This window comes from Aedes aegypti, chromosome 3 (genome assembly GCF_002204515.2).
Source record: "Aedes aegypti strain LVP_AGWG chromosome 3, AaegL5.0 Primary Assembly, whole genome shotgun sequence".
Taxonomy (NCBI): domain Eukaryota; kingdom Metazoa; phylum Arthropoda; class Insecta; order Diptera; family Culicidae; genus Aedes; species Aedes aegypti.
In genome coordinates, this window is record NC_035109.1 from 263,638,764 (window position 1) to 263,660,497 (window position 21,734).

Below are 21,734 nucleotides of genomic sequence, written 5' to 3' on the forward strand. Positions count from 1 at the left end.
CGAAAAAAACGAGAAATTGACTTATCCATCCATGAGCTGAACTCCAATGGTTAAGGGTGGCTGTCAAATGAGAGTAAAATTGAATAGCCGCCAACCTTAGTCCAGAACCAGTTTTATGACTTAAGGCCGGTTTGCTACTGACAAGAAAAGGAATCGCCTATCTTGATGCGTGGAAAATTTCTCCCAAGAAATGGTCAAGAAAATCACTTTTTTCTGATCGCAGTACGCAGTTGAGAAGAAATGTCACTTCAAAGGGGACTCAATGTAGGAAATTTCTTGATCCTTTCTGTCAAGGAATTTCTTTACTTTTCTTGAGCGAAACAGCATACTTAGCTTTAAACGTGGAAAAGTAAAAATTATTATTCGCAAAATTACAGGTAAGGGATGGTACACAAATTATGTCACGCTAAATTTCAACTTTTTCGACCCCCCCCCCTTTGTCACACTTTTTGTATGAGTCCTCCGAAAATTTTGTAAGGTTTGTCACGCTTGGCTCAACCCCCCCCCCCCTTGAAGCGTGACGTAATTTGTGCATGACCCCTAATAAATGCGCTTGAAAGATATTGTTTGCAAGCAGTTATTAACTACGCGCTACTGCAGTGCGTTGTTGCCAATTTAATCAGAAAATTCTACTTAGTTCCCAAAATGAATGTTTTCGAGAAAATTGATTATGCCTTCGCCATTGTTTGGTCGTAGTTTTAGAACCAGTGACGCGTTGAGGCAGCAGTAAAGAGCCTTCCTTGCTGAACTCACTCGGTCCAAGAATTGTGACATTTGAGCGGGCACGCTTCCGTATGCTCCCCAGGTATTCTGGCCAGCTCTAGTGTCAAAAATCTTGGACCGCGTGGATTCGGTTCTATCGGTGAATAAGACTTTATACATCAGTGATGCAGTAACTTAAACGTTATAGCCGAACAATGTTGGCTTCAAATATTCACATCTGTAAAGCATGTAATAGTTGGAGTCCAATATTTGACTGTCATTGGACTGAAGGACTAACTTTTGATCAGCACCAACGAAATTCTCATATTGCCAAATATAAATTTCGATCTTTGTCAGATCAGAGTCACATTTTATAGTAATAACTTGAACCAGAAAAAATATTTTGATAGTTATGTTTCCATTATCAGCTGGCAAGTTTTATATAATCTTTTTGAAGACTATTCTGAAACATCTGTAGTTTTTTTTTTCTAAATCAAAATATTTGATGTAAGATTTTATTTTGTTTTTGGTATAAATGGCTTAAATGTGCATTATTGTACATGTACATGTATGGAAATGTATGTATGTCTGTATCATACTTACGTGGTAGAGCAGAAAATTGAATTGAAGTCACTAAATGATTTAGTTCTGGCATGCACCTTTTGCCTCTGAAATTTTTATTCTTTATGTTGCAATTTCTTTATCAGGGTAGGTCCATAAATTACGTCACGCAAAGTTTTGCCATATTTATCCTCCTCAATTTTCCTCTGTATCACACTTTTTTTATGGATTCCAATTTTTATATGAGTAGTCACGTTTCATTGTAACCCCCTCCTTCCTCTTCTGTACGTGACGTAATTTATGAATTACCCCTCACCAAAAGTTTTTTCCAACTTATTTACATTGTAATGGGTCGAAATGCATGAAAATATATTTGATTAATCTCGAAAATAAACTTATAGAACAGCTAGATATGGACGACACACTTTCAAGAATTTTTTTGGATCCCCTCCATAGACTTGAAATTTTTTGGTGAAATAAGGTTTAATTTATGGGAATACGACTATGAGTAACAAAAACGGAGCTGAATTCCAATTGTGAGATACCTTGGGCGTTAACGGGTTAATAAGTTTGGAGTCATCGAAATTGTACATTGAAGATAGTATTGAAGATAGTAAGCTACCTCTGTTAGTTCCCTGTGCAATTTTGATTATAGGGCCAAAATATGGGCACGACTTTGATAATGAAAATAATAGTGCTTTTCCAATCAAATATTTTTTTTTGTATTTTGCTATAGGCTATATTAACCAGTATCTGTGATGAATTTGTTTGATTTAATAATCGTTTACATTAAAAATTTTTATTTTTGAAAATTAATTCTTATCTGGTCAGCACAGACCCTACATTTTGTTCGATGTTCGGATTCGAACATTCATTAAAGAATTTTGTTTTTGTTGAAAAATAACTAGTAAAATATGTTTTTATCAAAATCTATCGCCATGGTGAGTTTAAGGACATTGTATCAAGGATGTTTTACATAAATTTTTGTTGGGAATTTTATTTGGTTTTGTTAGAGAACAGCTGAAGAAATGGTTAAATTCGAGAAATCTTGTATTTTTCTCTACACAAAAGACAAAATCACGAAGTTATAACTCTTCAGGTATTTAAAAAGTAATAAAAATAATACATTTCAGAATTACGAAACGTCAATTCCTATTCTGTTGGATAGGCAACTTTTATATTTGATTCATTCATGTTTTTACGTAAATATAAGGATTTGTTTTTTGCCCATTTTCAAATCGACCACGACTGGAATCGGATTTTTAGTTCCAATACAAATTTTACATGCTTAAGTTTAAAATTTCAATTTGAATAAGTGATAGTCCTATCAATTATCATATCGTCGCTGATAAATTTATTTTTTCAGATTCTTACCGTACCCACTTTCTGTCATAGAACAAAGTTTGTAAAACAAAGTCACTCAAAAATAACGCGATTTGTGCAAGACTGATAAGAGATGCTTCAAAGAAATGTTACGTATCTTCACCTTAAATAAAAGCTCTCTTAAGTATTTTTTGTTCTCTTTAATAATTAATCCTAGTAAATCATTCTAGAAGTTCTAAAGATTTTTATGAGATTATTACACAGGTCTAGGGGCCATCCTTAGCCGAGCGGTTAGAGTCCGCGGCTATAAAGCAAAGCCATGTTGAAGGTGTCTGGGTTCGACTCCCGGTCGGTCCAGGATCTTTTCGTAATGGAAATTTCCTTGACTTCCCTGGACATAGAGTATAATCGTACCTGTCACACGATATACGATATGCGAAAATGACAACTTAGGCAAAGAATGCTCTCAGTTAACAACTGTGGAAGTGCTCTTGAGAACACTACGCTTAGAAGTAGGCTCTGTCCCAGTAAGGACTTAACGTGCCAAGAAGAAGAAGAATTCGCTCCATTATGAACCAACAATGATTTCGAAGCATTTATGCGAATACTAATACCGTAATTTCGGGTGAAATTGATCATTTTTCACGGTTTTTCTAGTCTGTTTTCTATAATGTTGACAATGCCAAAACAAATAAATGCAGGAAAACAACTACGAAGGTGAACCTTCGCCCAGATAGCCGTAGCAGTAAACGCGTAGCTATTCAGCATGACCATGCTGAGGGTCGTGGGTTCGAATCCCACTGGTCGAGGATCTTTTCGTAAAGGAAATTTTCTCGATTCCCAGGGCAGTATCTTCGTATCTGCCACACGATATACACATGCAAAAATGGTCAATCGGCAAAGAAAGCTCTCAGTTAATAACTGTGGAAGTGCTCATAAGAACACTTATCTGAGAAGCAGGCTTTGTCCCAGTTGGGACGTAACGCCAGAAAGAAGAAGAAGTGAACCTCATCGACTCATGTCCCGAAATTTTCTAACAAATGTCATTTTAGTGTTAACAAATATCTCTAAAACAAACAATCTGGGGATCTCATTTCGGGATGAAATTGATCACTTGTCAATGCCATTATTGTTAGTTTTCAAAACAACTCTACATGATAAATTTGAGCACCCTGAATCCGAATATGCTTGTCAAATTCATATCAAAGCAATATTTATATAAATAACGAATAGTCAAATTTCAAGAATTACGCGGAAAACGCCTAAATGTATGCAATTTCCGAAAGAATAAAAAATCAAAAATAACAGAAATTCAATTATTTCTACCACATGAGCTAATTGGTACTAGTTTTGGTGATGAAATCTGGTTTGAGGATATATATCAAGCATCCTCACAAACTTTCAGGTTTATACCATGTTCAAATCCTTGCTTAGAAATAGAAGTTCATAGGTGTTTGTTAATACTGCAACGTGCATGATTTTGAAATTTTACATTATTTTCATAGTAATAAACATTTTTTAGCGCAAAAAAACAATGCGACAATAGTTACGACAAACAACGTTCATTTACTGCAGCTTACATTGATAATTGTGCTCCATTACGCATAAATAAAATCGTGTGATATGATGATCAATTTCACTCTTCTGATCAATTACACCCGATTTTACGGTACACATCAAAGCTTCCTTACTATACACTGAGCCAACCTCTATCGTAGATGTTATATGGTAGGCATATAATCTTGCACTATTGGAATTTCATATAGGTCTTATCGTACAAGAAAACCGTCGACTTAGAGTTATATGCAATGCATATAACATGTTGTTTGGTTAAGCATGTTATGATTATAAGCGATGAATATAATTTTAACTAGTGGATGTGGGATAAAGAATATCCTCCCCTTGGTTATGCGACCTTGCCGCGATGGGAGGGCATAATCCATTAGCCCATATGATGGAAACCAAAGGCGTTACCTGTAGTGGTGGTATCACATTTTGGCACTTTTTGCTTAAAGCCGCGTCATAATTCATATGGCATAGACGCAATAATATCTCGGATGTAATCCAACGGACATTCTGCGTCATTGATAGAATTGATGCCCATTTCAAATAATTAATCTATTCGAAGTGGGCATTAATACTATTGGTGACGTTCAGTTTGCCTTTTGCTAACCAGAATGGTCCGTAGCCACTCTTACTATTAGCTAGTTAGATACATCGTTATCATATACGACGTAGGGAATACATAGGAACTCTTAGGAAAATGACTAGTAGATTCACTGAGTAGAAATAAGTGGCGACAATCTTATTATAATATGGTTTTTACATTGCCATAATAAGAAATACCTTTTTTGTAACAGCGGTATAAATAATCTAATTCCAGCTTCATTTTCGCAAAATTTACAAGTAGAAAGTAGGCGTTGTGAAGCATTGCATTTGCCACCGAAAAGTGAATCATGTAGGAGACTGTAATAGAAGCCTAAGGTAACTTTACTCTTCAATATTCACTATAAAATGACTATGGAAAGTAAGACGCTGAGATCGATCATTAGGGTACACTTGCTAGTTTCGAAAAATTGTTGAACAGACAAGGAAAGCGACTTTTTTCTTTAAGGATATATGAACGTAATGACCAATAAACACTTTTAACAACAAAAAATAAAATTAACTAGAACTACTACTAAACAGCCTAATTTTGTTAAAACTTGATGACAATTGACATTTAAGACTATAATCTTACGTAAAAGACAGGAGTAATCAGAATAGCACTTGAATGACAAATTATTCAAAACCATTTCGACTAGACAGTATTAGTAATGACACTACTACACAACTATTTCAAACAAATTCTGATGGAGCTGCTGATTTTCACAATGCTTCCTTTTCTCAGAAGCAAGGGAATATGGGCACTTTTCAAAAACTACCACGTCACAATACTAATAAAAAACAGTGTTCATGTGGGCGCCATTGCCTAGTCCGTCTGAGTATTGTTCCTGGTAGAGGGGAAACTTGGCAAAAGCCAGACCGAGGGTTCAGCCTTGACAAGTTAAGCTGTCAGGCAGCTCCAACTGAATACCATACAAAAAAAAAAAAAAACTAGTGGATGTGGGATAAAGAATATATATGCTTTCGTCATAAATATTAGTAATCAAAAATAGTTCTTTCTATATGAAGTTCTAATTCGTTTGATTTTGCTTCACATATAATTTAAATTAGGATTTTATAAATACGATAAGAACATACCCAGACCTTTTTTTTTTTGAAATTAGGCTGATACAAATATTAATTTTCTTTTATGTCACCCCCCCCTTCGAAAATCCGAAAATTTTGAAGGGGAGAAAAAAAAAAGATTCATCATTTTTTTGACATCAGTTAGGTTTTTTTCAATTTACAAAGTAAAAAACAAGTAAAATAATGATCCAGAGGACGATTAAAAACAGTTTAACAACTATCATTAAAAATAAAAATTCGAAAAAATAACTTTTTTTTTCATTTTTTTTTGTTCCGTATTTATTTTTATCCCCCCCTCGTACCTTCCAAGTGGTCTCGGACATAAAAGAAATTTAATATTTGTATCAGCCTTATTAAATTTATTTAATTTCAATTTGCTCATATTTTCATGCTTCAGATTAAATGTACATACAAAGAACTATATAAATAGTTGCAGGAAATCAATCCGCCACTCAAAATTTGAGAGTTGAAAGTTTCTCCAGCGCATCTTGGCATCTTCTCAATTTCATTGTGGTTGCAGTTTCTACGACAAAATTATTTAAATTATTATGTGATAACAAGAGCTAAAAATAAAATTTGTTTACTTACGAAATGAAATGCCGACATAGAACATCTCTGAGAATCGGATACAGATTTGGTTAGAAAACAATGTCGGTCAAAAGATTACCCAGCGCACTTTTGTATCTGGTCATTTCCGGTTAGAATACAAATTCTATGGAAAAGAAATATTGTTAGAGAGAAAAACATTGTGAAAACTGGCTTCTTCTTCTTTCTGGCGTTACGTCCCCACTGGGACAAAGCCTGCTTCTCAGCTTAGTGTTCTTATGAGCACTTCCACAGTTATTAACTGAGAGCTTACTATGCCAATGACCATTTTTGCATGCGTATATCGTGTGGCAGGTACGAAGATACTCTATGCCCTGGGAAGTCGAGAAAATTTCCAACCCGAAAAGATCCTCGACTGGTGGGATTCGAACCCACGACCCTCAGCTTGGTCTTGCTGAATAGCAGCGCGTTTACCGCTACGGCTATCTGAAAACTGGCATACTTACCAAAAAATCAAAATTCTGTCTTGAAAACGTGTGGATTCGTACTAAGCACTTTTTGCTCTACCGCTTTGACATGAAAATGGTACTACCTACATGACACTCGCGCATATGTGATGTGCAACTTGGACAATATAGTGAAGGTTATATGCAATCCTTGTATCTCTTCCTATACTGTACATTTGACTTGAATATAAATTCTTCGAATACGAATCTTTGTAAAATACATAAGGTTGCAGTTACACTCGACCTGTTTAGCATATGGAGCGTATGGGATACAACTTGAAACAAACATGTTGATCGACAGATTAATACTATATGAAATTTCCGATAAAATAGCCTTACTGATTTATTTCAGTGTAGGTATAGCTACGCCCTCACATAAACTATAGGGTGCCGAGCTTCTTGGGCACTTCCATGATTCACTGGTGTGTTTCTCGTCCGAAATGTCTGAAACTTTGCAAATAGATGCATTTCAATACGACGCATTGTGGCAATATATGAGCTCATAGGCTTTCAAAAAACCCCACTGCCGAAGTGAATCAAAAGTGCCAAGAATAGGATCCAGCACGCTATATTTTATTTTTATTTTTTTCTATGCAATGAAATTTTGACAATTACAATTGACACTTCTAAAAACAATCGAGTTTTATAATTTTTGGAGTGAAAGTTCCTTAATTGAATAGCATTCGAACCACCCTGGCGATTTCAACATGAGTTTTGAATTAAGCTAGAGATCTTGAAATGGAACTTTTGCCTCATTTTACTCTAATGTTTAAGGTACCGTGGGGTAAGTGGATACAGAAAAATCAATAATTAACTTCATTGTTATGTACAGCTAACGTGAATAATGTAATTCAAACTTTTTTCTGTGGATAACAAATGAGGGACTATTATACTTCAAATCGTCATTTATTTTTATTTTTCTGATTGCTATGTATTGAGTATGAGAGACTTAAAAATTTGCGCCAAATGATCCACTTGTCCCACCACGATGGGGTAAGTGGATCACCAATTAAAAAAATCTGTTCTCGAAACAAATGTGGTGTGATTATGTATAATAAAAATGATATTACTCTCGTTCTTGTTATTAGTGCAGGTAATGTTACATTATAATACTTTAAAGTTCCCTGGCCACGATCACAGGGTTTGACGGTGCCAAAGTAGAAGGTGCACCATAATAATACCCGTCTGTGAAACATATCACCTTCCCAATACTTTGGCACACCTCCAACGGTTCATGATTTATCATGAAACGGCTGCATTCAGGCGGAGGATCTGTTAATATGTTTCGGCATATTATCAGGTCCTCTTCGAACGGAGGGACCGCCAGGGCTCATTAGTTACTTATAAACCAGTGCTGGTTGTTTGATGTTTCAATTCGTTTACACGAGCTGTAGCATCCTTTGTACTAATCAGCAATGGTGGTTAAGTTTCGAAGCCAACGTGTGATCAATCGTTTTATAATGCAACATAAGAATGGGTGTATGGTGGAACTGTGCGTTACACTCGTCATTATTAAATTTAGTGATTGTGAAGGTGCTAATAGTGATTTTATAATTAAATCTATAGTGATGAAAATTTGAAAATTAAGGTGGAAGTGATTCTGATAGTTTTGTTAAAAGTATAATAATAATGATGAGAAATCTACTAATTTAATAATGGCCATAATACATTGTGCAATCATTTTTCTGAATATAAACTTAATTGCCTAGTTCTTCAAACGTGCATGATAAAAGTGTTAATATGTAATGACAGCGAGTGCAGAAGAATGGATCGAAGTGATTTTTTTTAGTGTAACTTTCTTGATCATAGTGCTAAATTGTAGTTTGAATAGTAATGACTCTACAGCAACAAAAATAATGATACATTTAAATTGAATATCTTTTAATTACTTAGTAATGCTAACAGATTTATATGAAAATGGTGTGATGTGAAAAGTGATATAATAGAAAGTATATCTGAAGTGTAATACGAAAGTTGATGAGTGATAATCGGTGATATACGTGATAGTGTCGAAAATAAAAGTGACGATAGTGAGTGATGAAATGAAATGGGGAATGAGGACCTTTTTATAAAACTATTTCGTTCTTCACTTTAACCACTCTAGTAGCATTTCAGGCCTTATCATAGTTTGATAGTAGTCTGAACTACTAGACTGCAAAACTACGGCAAGGGCTGATTGCTGCTAGCGTACACAGTGACCATTTGAGCAACATTGCTTAGGAACGTCTGTGTGATGAACGCAATAGAGGCTTATAAAAGCAAATGCTGGGAAGGAGCTTAGGGCAGATTAAGAGTGCCAGTACTACCCCTATCGCTACCGACAAAAAAAAAAAAAAAAATTATAATACTTTAAAAACTTTTAGTTAAAAAAATTTCCTTTATTTAATCAAAATATAATAAAAAGTATTTATATATTAGTTCATACTAAATCTAACAAAAAAACATTGACTCTAGAAAAAATTGGAGAAAATTCATCCATTTATACGCATAAGTTATACAGAAGTATTGTTGGATTATTCCTAACGATATTTTCGAAAAACACTCTTAGTTTAAAAATATTAGTTACTTTTACTTTGGAATAACAAACTGAAATACTTCTATTTTATTTGTGAACATATGTGTATCATCTGTCTAGAAAAATTTCTATGGTCAAATAAGGTACGATACTAAGCGTTCAATTGGAAAGTATATTTTGCTCTTTTACAACTCAACTTAGATAAAACACGAAAAGTTTCGTGTACATTTTGAAATTATTATTCTTTTAATTTGTTTTATGCCAGAAAGGTTAAAAAACTTTTAGGTGGATTAATTCAAATTTTCTATGGTCAATTTGACTAATTCAAGCTGGGAATGGAAGAAAATAAAGGAAAACAACATTTGCGGATATTAAAGCTTAATAAAATTCTCGTAAGCAGTCTGCCAATAAATGATAATAATTCTTGATCCACTTACCCCACCCCATTAAAAAGTAGGGGTAAGTGTACCATGTCCAATATATTTCTATTTATTTATAAAAATAACATATTTTCCATTGTGATTCATTCAATTAGAACTGAAGTGCTCACCATGTGTCGAAAAAAATAATAGAATTCGATTTAAGACAGAGATACAATGGATTTTTGATTGATGGAAAACAATTTTGAAATTAATTACTTTTTGCAGCTAACAAGTTTGCTTGTGTTAGTGTACGTGTAGTACCAGTTTTGCAATAGTATCAGTGTGGGCATAAGAATATAACCTAAAACGAAGCAATGGTGCGAAAACATTCAACATATTCAAGCATTTATGCTTTATATTGACAAATGATCCACTTACCCCACTGATACACTTCCCCCACTGTACCTTATAACTTGTCTGAATATTGGCAGCTTTGTTGGATGGACGGTGTGAATGTCTGTCAATAAATGTTGAAAACAAATTCGGTGGTTTTGTGAAAGTTTACGAACACATGACCATCACTAGTAAAAGGTACCTATGGTAATCCTAGCATTTAGGAGGATTTGATAATATCGAAAAAGATGGATCTACAATATACGATCGGCGTGAAGCTGATCTGCTTGTCAAACGACGAAAGCAAAAAAGGAAATTATATTTATTTAAATTATATTCGTATAAAAATATTACCTAAAATGCATCCATTTTGTTGTTAAAATAGATGTGTGTCAAAAATGGAACATGCCAAAAACGGAATCCCACTGTATATCGCTAAAACGATAGTTGCATTTGAGATTCAGGCTAATTTTATAGAATCAATCTGCTTCAGATTATGATGTTAGTAAAAGTAAAAGTGTAAAGCCTTTTGAAGCACATGTAATGAACGACTACCACAATTAAATTTCAAAAACCGACTTAAAACGATGGGCAGGGATAAAACTGTAAAATATAATCTAAATAAGAGTGATGATCCACATTAATTGTTTGTTTTTGCTTTCTTAATTACTTTTTTCAGATCATAAAAACATCTTTCCAACTGCTTATTCTGGACTACCACATATTGTCTCCTCAAAAGTACGTAAATAGGAATCACATTCATCAGCAGCGAACGCTGTTGTTAACTATCGCCCGATGGAAGGACAGACTTTAGTTCTCCCGGAAAGAGGGGGTGGAGGAAGAGATGAAGGTGGAGGTGTTGGTACTGAAGAATTGCGCGCCTTTGCTTCCGTTGCGGAACAAGGTGAAACCGCCGCTGAGAAAACCCAACTCTGTCCGCCCCGAACCCGATCGCAAGGTGGCAGTAATAAGAAGCAGCAGAACAAGCATTTCTCGCGACAGCAATGTAAGAGCAAAAAGTGGAAATTGAACAAATTTAGGCGCAATCAAAAGGATGGCATTGGTGGAGGGAAGAAAAAGGATCAAGCGAAAGGATTGGATTGTGGTTTGACCGGTGGGAAAGGAGATGAAAAGCAAAATCCGTTGGGAGTTAATACGGAGTGCAAACAGCAACAGGGCAAGAGCAAACATTCAAATAAGAACAACAATAGCTTGATGCAAGCAAGAACAAAAAGGTTGCAGTCGGTTTCGAAGTTCTTTCTCCCTGATAAACGACCGAGGAAAGATTGTATCATTCCGCCAACAAAATTCTTACTGGGTGGAAACATTTCCGATCCATTGAATTTGAACAGTTTGCAGAACGAATCTGAGAATGCTGTTACCCCAAAATCTTCGCCCATTCCAACTCCTCCGCATTATAAGAACAAAATCGAAGTTATCATCCCGCCAAACATCAACGACCCGCTGCATTTATTGGATCCGGTGGATTCTGTCGAATATGAAATGCAACTCTGCTCGCCTATGAAAAAGAAACAGCGAGCCCGCAACAAACGGAAACGAAAGTCGAAATCTGAGAAGAACAATCAAAGCTTGGATTCCAGCGCGGGGATCGCTGCTGGAGGTCAACTTAGCACAAGCATTTCGGAAGCCGAAGCAACCACAGCAGAAGAAGCTCAAATGGAAGCCCCTGGGTCCACAGGAAAGAACGTTGAGCATTCGCTTGAAGGTGGGAACACGGGTGATCGCGATAAAGCTACCCGATGTTTGCGATTGGACTTGGAGGTTTGTCGCAAACGACGAATTAGCGAAAGCACTTGTTCTAGTAAGAACAAGGTACGTCGGATGGACTCTATGGATAAGATTGTGAGTCCGGTTATTCCTCAACCAGGTGCATGGAAACGTGGGCATTGGCCGGCCATGCCTGTTGGAGGCCGAAATCGCACACGAACCCAATCATGCACATCAAACAGCGAAGAACCACCCGGTAAGCAACCCGTTCTCGAAGGGGAGGTCAACACTGAAACTCCTCAAACCACAGAACCAGACATTAAGGTTAATAACGTTGAGCAACCAAAACCTGAACCTAGTGAAAGTGAGACCCAAGCCAAACCCAAACCTCACGAAGATTCAAAGTATCACTACGGCAATTATGACCGATATTACGGATATCGCAACTTGAACGAGTTTATCGACGTTCGGCTCAAAGTATTCCTACGCAATCCATATCTGTTCCGAGATAAGGATGTTCTTGATATCGGGTGCAACGTGGGATTGATGACGATTGCAGTAGCGAAAATGCTGCACACTAAAAGCATCACCGGGATCGATATCGATGAGAAACTAATTGCCAAGGCAAGACGAAATCTTACAACGCACGTCAGAATACAACCAGGACATGCAAAACATGGTGGGGAAACTAAGCTGAGTGGGGAGAAAAGGAAAAGAAGGATATCCAGAAAACTTACAACTGGCGAAGAGAAGTCATTGGTAAAAGAAGAAGAAGCTCCACACGAAGAAAAACCTGCAGAGGTTCCGGACACTGCTGAAAGCATGCCCAAACCGGAAACATCATCCGCCAAAAAAGGGCAACATCCGCATCGGCGGAAGTTTCCCGGCCGTCACAGTCACGGAAAACATCATATGCACAACCATCATCATAATCATCAACGGAAGGATCCCAGGAAGGGCAATTCGGAGTTTTATCCGATTTCGTTTCCGTTGTCGTTGGGAAACTTCGGATCTAAGGCGTGTCTGTTGGATATGGGCGCGAAGGACCACAAATTCCCGAATAATGTGATCTTCAAAACGGTAAGTTGTAATGTCAAATTAAACCGTTAATCAATTTTTTCAAAGCATGAATGAACATTTAGGTACTTAATTTTGTTAAAAAAAGGCAATCAAAAATTATGAACCAGTTTTTTTGTTCATTTTTTTCAAAATCTTTATAAAAAAAATTGTATTACAGATAGGAAGTCTTCCTTAGCCCAGTGGTTAGAGGCCGTGGCTACAAAGCAAAGCCATGTTGAAGGTGTCTGGGTTCGATTCCCGGTCGGTCCAGGATCTTTTCGTAATGGAAATTTCCTTGACTTCCCTGGGCATACTTATTTATTTATTTATTTATTTATTTATTAAATTTATCAACAGGCTTCGTAGCCCCAATGATATTGTTAAAACTAAGGACAGCAATACAAATTAAAAAAAAAAAAAACTCAATCACGAACATAATCTTGGTCACAGTCTCAAACATAATCATAAACTTTGTCAGGCAATTAAAAAAAAAACATTTAACATATAATCGTTGTCGTTATCCGCTTCTACCAGCAAAAAACTCCGAAAATCTTCGACGAAGCGATTCACGGGTGAGGTGGAAGTCAAATAGTAGGGCAATCCTGTTGAAGACGCGCTGGATACCGATGATCGCCCCATGCATTCCGTAGTTAGTTCTTCGTAATGGCAAGCGTAGCATAACATTGTTCCGGAGTGATCGTGACTGGGCGTGTAAATCAATTTTTTCCAGGATGAAGGCACAATCTATCCGTCCTTGTAGCGTGTCTGCAACCGTAAGAGCTCTGCAGACGTCCCTTCTGGTGCGAAGTAGCTCTAGATCAATCAGCTGGCATCGACTCTCGTAGCTTGGCAGTTGGAACGGGTTTCTCTATGGCAGTTTCCGAAGTGCAAAACGAAGAAAGCGGTGTTGTACGGACTCAATCCTTTCGGAGCCGTTGTCGTAAGCGGGGCTCCAGACCGCAGAACAGTATTCCAAAGTGGAACGCACGAGCGAGCAATATAGGGACTTTAAGCAGTAGACGTCTGTGAAGCTCTTTGCAATCCTGAAGATGAATCCCAATGTTCTGGATGCCTTGTCGACAATGTACGAAACATGCGGCTTGAATGTCAGCTTTGAATCCAGAATCACCCCGAGATCCTTTACTTGGTTCACACGATCGATTGTAGTTCCCAGCAGGCAGTAGTCAAATATTATCGGCTGTCTTTTCCTTGTAAACGTTATAATGGAACACTTCTTCGGGTTAACTACCATACGGTTCAGGAAACACCAATCGGCAAAGTGATCAAGCTGTTGTTGCAAAAACCCACAGTCGGCAATAGAGTGGATCCTAAGAAACATTTTGAGATCATCGGCATATGATAGCCGAGGACTTCTGATGGCCGAATGAACGTCATTAAAATAGATTAAGAAGATCAATGGCCCCAGGTGACTACCTTGGGGTATGCCAGACGTAGCATAAAAGCTGCCAGATCTGCAGTCTCCTATCGCCACCTTCAACAGGCGACCGGTTAAATAAGTTTTGAACCAACTAGAGAGACTGCCACAGACGCCGAGCCTTTCAAGCTTAGCGATCGCAATAGTATGGTTCAGCTTGTCAAATGCGGCGGACAGATCGGTGTAAATAACATCCGTTTGTGATCGTTCTACCATGCTGTCGGCTGCTGCATACGATTATACTCAAGGATGGTAGCGAGTCTCTGTTCAGTGACTTGGTAATTTTTTTTAAGCCAGTCACTTTAAAGTTTCTTTTTTGAAGCAATTTCATTTAAAGTCACTAAAGGCTAAAGTACCTGCTTCGGCCATAACCGAAATTATCGGACTAGTCACAAACGCTCCAGAAGCGTAACGTATCATTTTATTATAGGCCGGCGCGAGGATCTGCAAAGTTGGCGGTCCTCCTCGGCTCACTAGTCCAATACCGTAGGTAAGCTTTGCGGTGACTAGGGCCTAACCGATTTACAGTAGCGTTGTTCGATTACCACGTGGTTTGGCTCCTATCATCTGCAGGATTCGCAGCCTAGATTCACACGATTTTTTTTACAACCTGGCAGTGTGGCTTGAAAGTGAGCGTTCGATCTAGCGTAATACCCAAGATCCTCAGACGATTAATCTTTGGGATGGGTATCCGATCAATGATAGCATCGTTTGATGGCTCCCGGTGCGCATTTGGGCTGCAATAGAAGATATGCGACTTTGTTGCTGATATTGAAAAACCCACGCTCTTTGCCCATTTATCGACAACCTTCACAGCGGCTTGCAGTTTCCGGTGCAGAGTTTCGTTCTTTGCTCCTCGAACTACAAGGAGGATACCGTCGGCGTATTAGAGTATTGGTATCAGCCGAAAAATGGGCTGCATTGCAACAAGAAACAGTGTCACAGACAGGGATGGGAAATGTACTGTAGCAAACATTTACCACCTCGACATTCACATTTTTCTACACGACCATCAAAATCCAAAGCAAACCATGACAGTTCAAAACAAAAAAATGTCACGGCTCTTCAAAACTGTAATCTTCTTCTTCCCAACGTTTTTCAAACCCGAATGCGAAATGACTCAAGCATAGTGGTGACGCGATTTTTGCGGTTTTCGGGGTTTTGCATTTTTGCTCGATAAAGGCAGCATTAAATTGAATTTGTTTATATGTATCGCAACGGAATAATTGTGCTCTAATAGATTTCAATTAGTTTAAAACACAAGCGAAATATTAGCGATTGAATTATTTAACATTTTTTCCAATCATTCACCTCGAGATGGCTGCCCGAAAACGGTCATAGAGGAGAGACAAAAACAGTCGAGCAGTGTGTGAACCGTTGGCAGCGAAACACCTGATGGTATTGATGCTGCTGCTGCTTTGTGTTTTGGTTGACTGGCAGAATCGATAAACTGTGGTAAATAGTGGTCACAGTTCCCAAGCCTGGTCACAGATAGAACGGAGCCCTGAGGTACACCATTTTCCAGCTGATGTTTGCGGGATAAGTGCCCGCCAACAGTCACCTGAAAAGTTCGTTCCAAGAGGAAGCTCCTCAGCATATTAAACATGCGACCCCGTATTCGCCAAGCCTTCAGTGTTCTCAGTACCCCGTGCCTCCAAGTCGTGTCATATGCTTTCGACAGATCTAGAGATGCAACATGACAATGCTCGACGATATTAACCCTTTCCTTCCCATGGTAGAACAGGTGATCCACCACTTTGCATATGTATATATAAACTGTACAAGTTAGATCATATCCATTTTTTCACCACATGTTCACATATGTTTCATGAAATAATGTACAAAGTTCCATACAAAATAATCACTTGGATTTTTAGTTATAGCACAATAACCGAAGTAGTCATCATTTTTTCTAATTTAAATAAAGTGGATTTTCAAACTTCTATATTTAGAAATATAAACATGATTTTCACCAAACAAAAATAAAAACAAGCTCAATTGAATTATTTTTCCAATATTCAGTAGAGTTTTTAGAATATTCTTTACACAAAACTATTGATTTTGCGGAAAGTTAGGTGGATCACTGGTGATCCATTGGGAATAAAACGACATTTTTGTCAATTCTGTTCTAACCTTTTTTTTCGAAAACAAAACTATCATCCTGTCTTGGAAAATGATTTTAAGTTGGAAAGAAAATTGTAAGACGCTGAGGACGATCAACAAACCAACATACTCAGCAATAGCTATAACCACGGTATGACGGAGTAGAACATTGGTCCGTTGAATACCGTTCCGAGCATTTATCAATTCAGTTCATTTAAATGCACTAAGTGTGATGTTTGCTCGTGTCTCGAAAAATACAAAACATTCTTCCCAGCTTTTTATTTTCCTCCAGAATTGACGAGAGGTGTGCAAAACACACTGTTTAAATAGAATGTATGAGTAAACACAATGAAATGGAAAAAAATATTGATGCCTTTTTTTTACCCTAGTTGCAGTTATCTTCCCAATGGATCACAGGTGATCCATCACAATACATATTTTTCTCAGTTCTATTCATATTTTCGAGTAAAACTTTACATCTTTTGTTCTGGTGATTTATCCAGGTATCACATTTTCTATTTTTAAACTACGAAAAACCTCGTGGGAAAGAAAGGGTTAAGAAGCGTTCGCTCCAACTCCGCAAAGTATGTATCGGTGCCACGCCCCACACGAAAAGAAGAAAAATATCTGGTCCGTTGTCGAGCGACCCTCACGAAAACCAGCTTGGTATTTGATTAGCCGACGAAGGACTCTTCGAGTGGTATCAATGAGTTAATCAGGTTGCGCGGCAGTATTGTGTACACCGAATACAATCCCTCTGTAATTGGTACACTCCAGTTTGTGCCCTTCTCTAAAATTTTGCGTATGTTTCCATCCAATCAGCCGGTGGGCATTTCTTTGTCCTCCCATACCTTCAGAAGTACTCGGTAGATCGACTGGTAAAGCTGCTTATTTGTGTGCTATAGAGGCTCGACCGAGATCTCGTCCTTCCAGTATGCTTACAGTTTTTCAGCTCGCTGACAACCTTTTAAACCTATGGTCGGTGGGTCCCCAGCTCGATCGTCATTTTCAATGTTTATCATGTTTCTCGCTACTCTCCCATATTCACCGTTCAACAACTGCTCAAAGTGCTCCTTCCACTTGGCAGCCACCACCGTTTTATCGGTCAGCAAATTCTCTTCTTGATCATTGCACATGGCGGACATCGGCACGCGGTATTGTGCCGCGCCATTGACGATTGCAAAAAATCTCCGTATATCGTTCCGGTTCTGCTGCGGTGAATTCGCCTTTCTTCAGCTCTCGCTACCCTGAACCGCTTTATGTTCCGCCGGGTATCAGTCCCAAGCATACGGCTTCTGCGGACATTCTTTACGTCTGTCACTCTCTGGCACTCTTCATCGAACCAATCGTTTCGTTTTCGTCGTTGACCAGTGCCAATCACTTCCCGCGTCGTTGAGATCACAACTTCATAAAAAGGGTCCCACAGGCTATTGAGATCTCCAGAAACGTTGATTATTTCCAACTGGTCGTCTAGCTGCTGGCGGTACTGTATAGTTACCCCATCAGTCGACAAGCGTTGGATATTGAAACGCAGCGTTCTGTTATTTCTGAAACTCGTGGCGCTAGATAACCGCGCCCAAATTTCAGCGCCAATAATACCGAGGTATCGAGTTACAGAACACAATCAGTGCAAATGGACCATCGAGGTAGCCATGAAAATAATCTTTTACTATGGCCGCAGACAAGCAGACGTAATACTTTAATTATTTTCATCGCACAGCAGAATAGTGCCCAATTCTAATATTTGGTAGTTGGCCACTCGTGGCGCTCGCATCACATCGAGTTTGCTCACTACCGCCACCTAATTGATAATGTTCATATCGACATATGGAGAGAAAATTGGGAACAATAAATCAACAGAAACAACAGGAGATATCGAGATAAGGAAGAACATCGACTGTATTATCTTATTTCGTTTAGTATGTGGTGGGTCCCGTACTATCAAAGTTACCCGCATTATCAAGGATATCCCGTTTTACGGTATTGCCGTTTGCGTTTGAGGTGCAAATGCAATTCAAATCAGCTTCAGACGCGGTAACACAAAGTAATCAAAGGATACTTAGCAGCCATGCTCCATATCACCGCCAAACTAGCAAAAAGAATCAATCGTTGACTTCGTGTTCCCGCATTTGATATTTGCATTTCAAACGCACACAGCAATACCTTTCGTCTTAGCTGCTTTGCTGTTAAACTGTTGGAATGCATCCTCAACTTCTCTCTATATGAGATATAATTTATTGATTGTGTCCAAAATACCGACGTGGTCAATGATCGCTGCCATAAACCTTCATACTTGCGTCTTCAGCGCCATTCAGGTGTTTGCCGTAGTGCTGCTTTCACCTTTCGAAATGAGTTGAGTATTTCATAGAACTTCTGCGTTTCTTGCGTGCGGTACAGCAGCTCCATTTTTTTCAAACTCTTCTTTCTTCATGAAGCACTACTTTTTAAGAAACAAAAGGTTTTGGAAAGCTTTTTTCCAGGAACGCTGAGCTGTGATATCAGTGATTGATGAAATGTTTTATACTGTATATGAATAGTATAAATAGCAGATATTAAAACTTCTGCTTCTTCTTCTTCTTCTTCTTGGCATTACGCTTGGCCCCACTGGGACAGAGCCTGCTTCTCAGCTTAGTGTTCAATGGGCATTTACACAGTTGTTAACTTTGAGCTTTCTTTGCCAAAGTTGCCATTTTTGCATTCGTATATCTTGGGACAGATACTACAGTTAACTCTCCCTTACTCAATATTCTTTATCTCGATATCGAGTTAGAGAACCATAGTAAAAGTTGGTTTTCATGGCTAACTCGATGGTCCCTTGGATCGCAGTTGCATTGGTTTTGTGTTCTGTAACTCGATACCTTCCTAACTCGATGGTCCCTTCAATATCGAGTAAGGGAGAGATGACTGTATTATACTTTATGCCCAGGGAAGTCAAGGAAATTTCCTTTACGAAAAGATCTTGGACCGACCGGAAATCGAACCCAGCCACCTTCAGCATGGCTTTGCTTTGTAGTCGCGGACTCGGCTAAGGAAGGCCCCCTATGCAGAACAGCTAATCCATATACAGTCGACTCTCCACATCTCGATGTTCTACATCTCGATATCTCTCCCTATGTCGATGATTTCATAAGTCCCTTCAGTCTGCATACATTTTCACTCTCCATTTCTCGATATCCTCCTTATCTCGATATCTCCATATCTCGATGTGTTTCTGTTGATTTTTCGTTCTCATTTTTTTCTCCGTATATCAATATGACCAATATTGAAGGTTACTAGACCAAAGTTTTAGGATTCAAAACAAATTAGGAGCGCAAAATGAAGTTTGTTTGTTTATTACTTTCCTGGCAACGGAGTGTTTTTCAATCTAGTATTCATTAAAAATGTGTTCTTTGTCTCGATCTCTCCCTATCTCGATGGTCCCTTCGATATCGAGATGTGGAGAGGCGACTGTACATAAAAGTTCTTTGCGGAAAAGTATAAATATAGAAATGACTTATGTTCTCATGAATAAAATTTCTTTTACAGATGAACTACGTCCTCAAGGATGAATCGCTGATAAATTACGATACTCAACAGTATGATCTGATCCTGTGTCTGTCAGTTACCAAGTGGATACATCTCAATTTCGGTGACAACGGACTGAAGATGGCGTTCAAACGAATGTTCAACCACTTGCGCCCCGGCGGAAAACTGATTCTCGAGGCCCAAAACTGGGCAAGCTACAAGAAGAAAAAGAAGCTTACGGTAGGTTCACTTTTAATTGATGGCTTGGGATTTAGAAAAAATGGTGTTAACCTATTTCATTTTTACTTTTAGGATACAACTTGTGAGAACTACAAAAGTATCGAGTTTTTCCCGAATAAATTTCATGATTACCTGCTAAGTCCTGAAATAGGATTTAGTCACAGTTATCCCCTAGGTATTCCTAGACATTTGAGTAAGGGTTTTCGGCGGCCAATTCAGGTAATTGGGATTTACTATCATTAACTTTTAAGAAGATTTGTCTGACTTGTTTTCTTTTGCAGTTATACGTTAAGGGCGATTTCACTCCGAGTCAGGCTCAATGGAGTGACACATACCATCCGCAGACGCCGTATGTCAACCACCATAATATCTACACAGACATTACCACCCCCACACAGAATCCCTGCATTTGGGGCTCAACAACACCGTATCAGCCAAGTTATAGCACCCGTTGTACACCGTCGCACAGTTTTATGGCCACCTCACCCTACTATAACCCGAGACAAACCGACAGCTACCAACCGAGCTACGATGCGGGCAATCGTCGTGGTAGTTACTGTTTCGCTTCACCCCTCTACTCGACCACCTGGTCGCCACCGTCGGATCTGCGTCACCGGCGATCCGCCTCCAATACGCCCAATTCGGCCAGTATTAGAAGCGCAGAAAACGATGAACAGTTCGCACAACAGCAGCATCGTCCGCACGTATATCCTCCTATGGAGGTGTTTCCGCTAGAATCGACTGCCGTTCGATCGGTAGCACCGGGATCGGCCAGCGTTCGGCAAACGGATTCCGATTCGGAACCGTCGTCGAATTCGGCTTCACAAACGCCGACGCGGTCGCAGTACGATGTAGACCAGTCGTCGAACTCACCCAGTACTACGCACTCGCAACCGGACAAGTAGAAAACAGCGTACCTTTGCTTACAGGTTTCAGTTTTTTTATCGAAATAGTTGTTGAAATCATTTTTAATATGCTGTGATTGGGATGTTTTTTTTTATTAGCAAACATGTAAGGAACTTCACAGGATAACCAACAGTACGAAACTAGTCCGTTTGCTTTGTGGAAACATTTTTTTTCTGATGTTACAGAGAAATTGTAGTACATACAATGAGTTAGCATTACAAGTCATACAACAACAACCACAATATTTCTCTTTGGGCTGCATCTCAAACAAACTGCTTATAATGTAGGGAACGAAAACAGTTGTTGTATATAGTTTATAAGTTGCATAATTTGTTTGTCAATGAATATCTAAAAATGAGATAAAATTTGCGGTTTAGGTCCAATGAGAATATATACTAAGGTGTAGAAGAAAAAGCAATGGCTTCGGATTAGTAAGGAGAAAAAACATAAACAAAAATAACTACGTCACTAATTTACACGGCTTCTTATGGGAGCTCACTCGCTTGTAGTTGTGAAACATTTTGCACCGAACACGGATGTCACGCACACTAAATGTCTTTTCCACACCTCGGTATATATTCTCATTGGTTTAGGTCTGTACAACGCTTCGAACGTCCCTA

General features: G+C 38.5%; 1 protein-coding gene across 4 annotated transcripts in view; it reads left to right on the plus strand.

The window, feature by feature from the left end:
• LOC5578342 (probable RNA methyltransferase bin3) overlaps positions 1–21,479 on the plus strand; it is a 39,852-nt gene extending 18,373 nt beyond the window's left edge. For all 4 annotated transcript variants that reach the window (XM_001656861.2, XM_021849011.1, XM_021849012.1 and 1 more), the window contains 4 exons: positions 10,819–12,947; positions 19,990–20,208; positions 20,281–20,427; positions 20,490–21,479. In XM_001656861.2, the coding sequence (XP_001656911.2) occupies positions 10,935–12,947; positions 19,990–20,208; positions 20,281–20,427; positions 20,490–21,113 (3,003 nt within the window). In that variant the 5' untranslated portion in view covers positions 10,819–10,934 and the 3' untranslated portion in view covers positions 21,114–21,479. The remainder of the gene's footprint in view (positions 1–10,818; positions 12,948–19,989; positions 20,209–20,280; positions 20,428–20,489) is intronic.
• Positions 21,480–21,734: the final 255 nt, after the last annotated feature.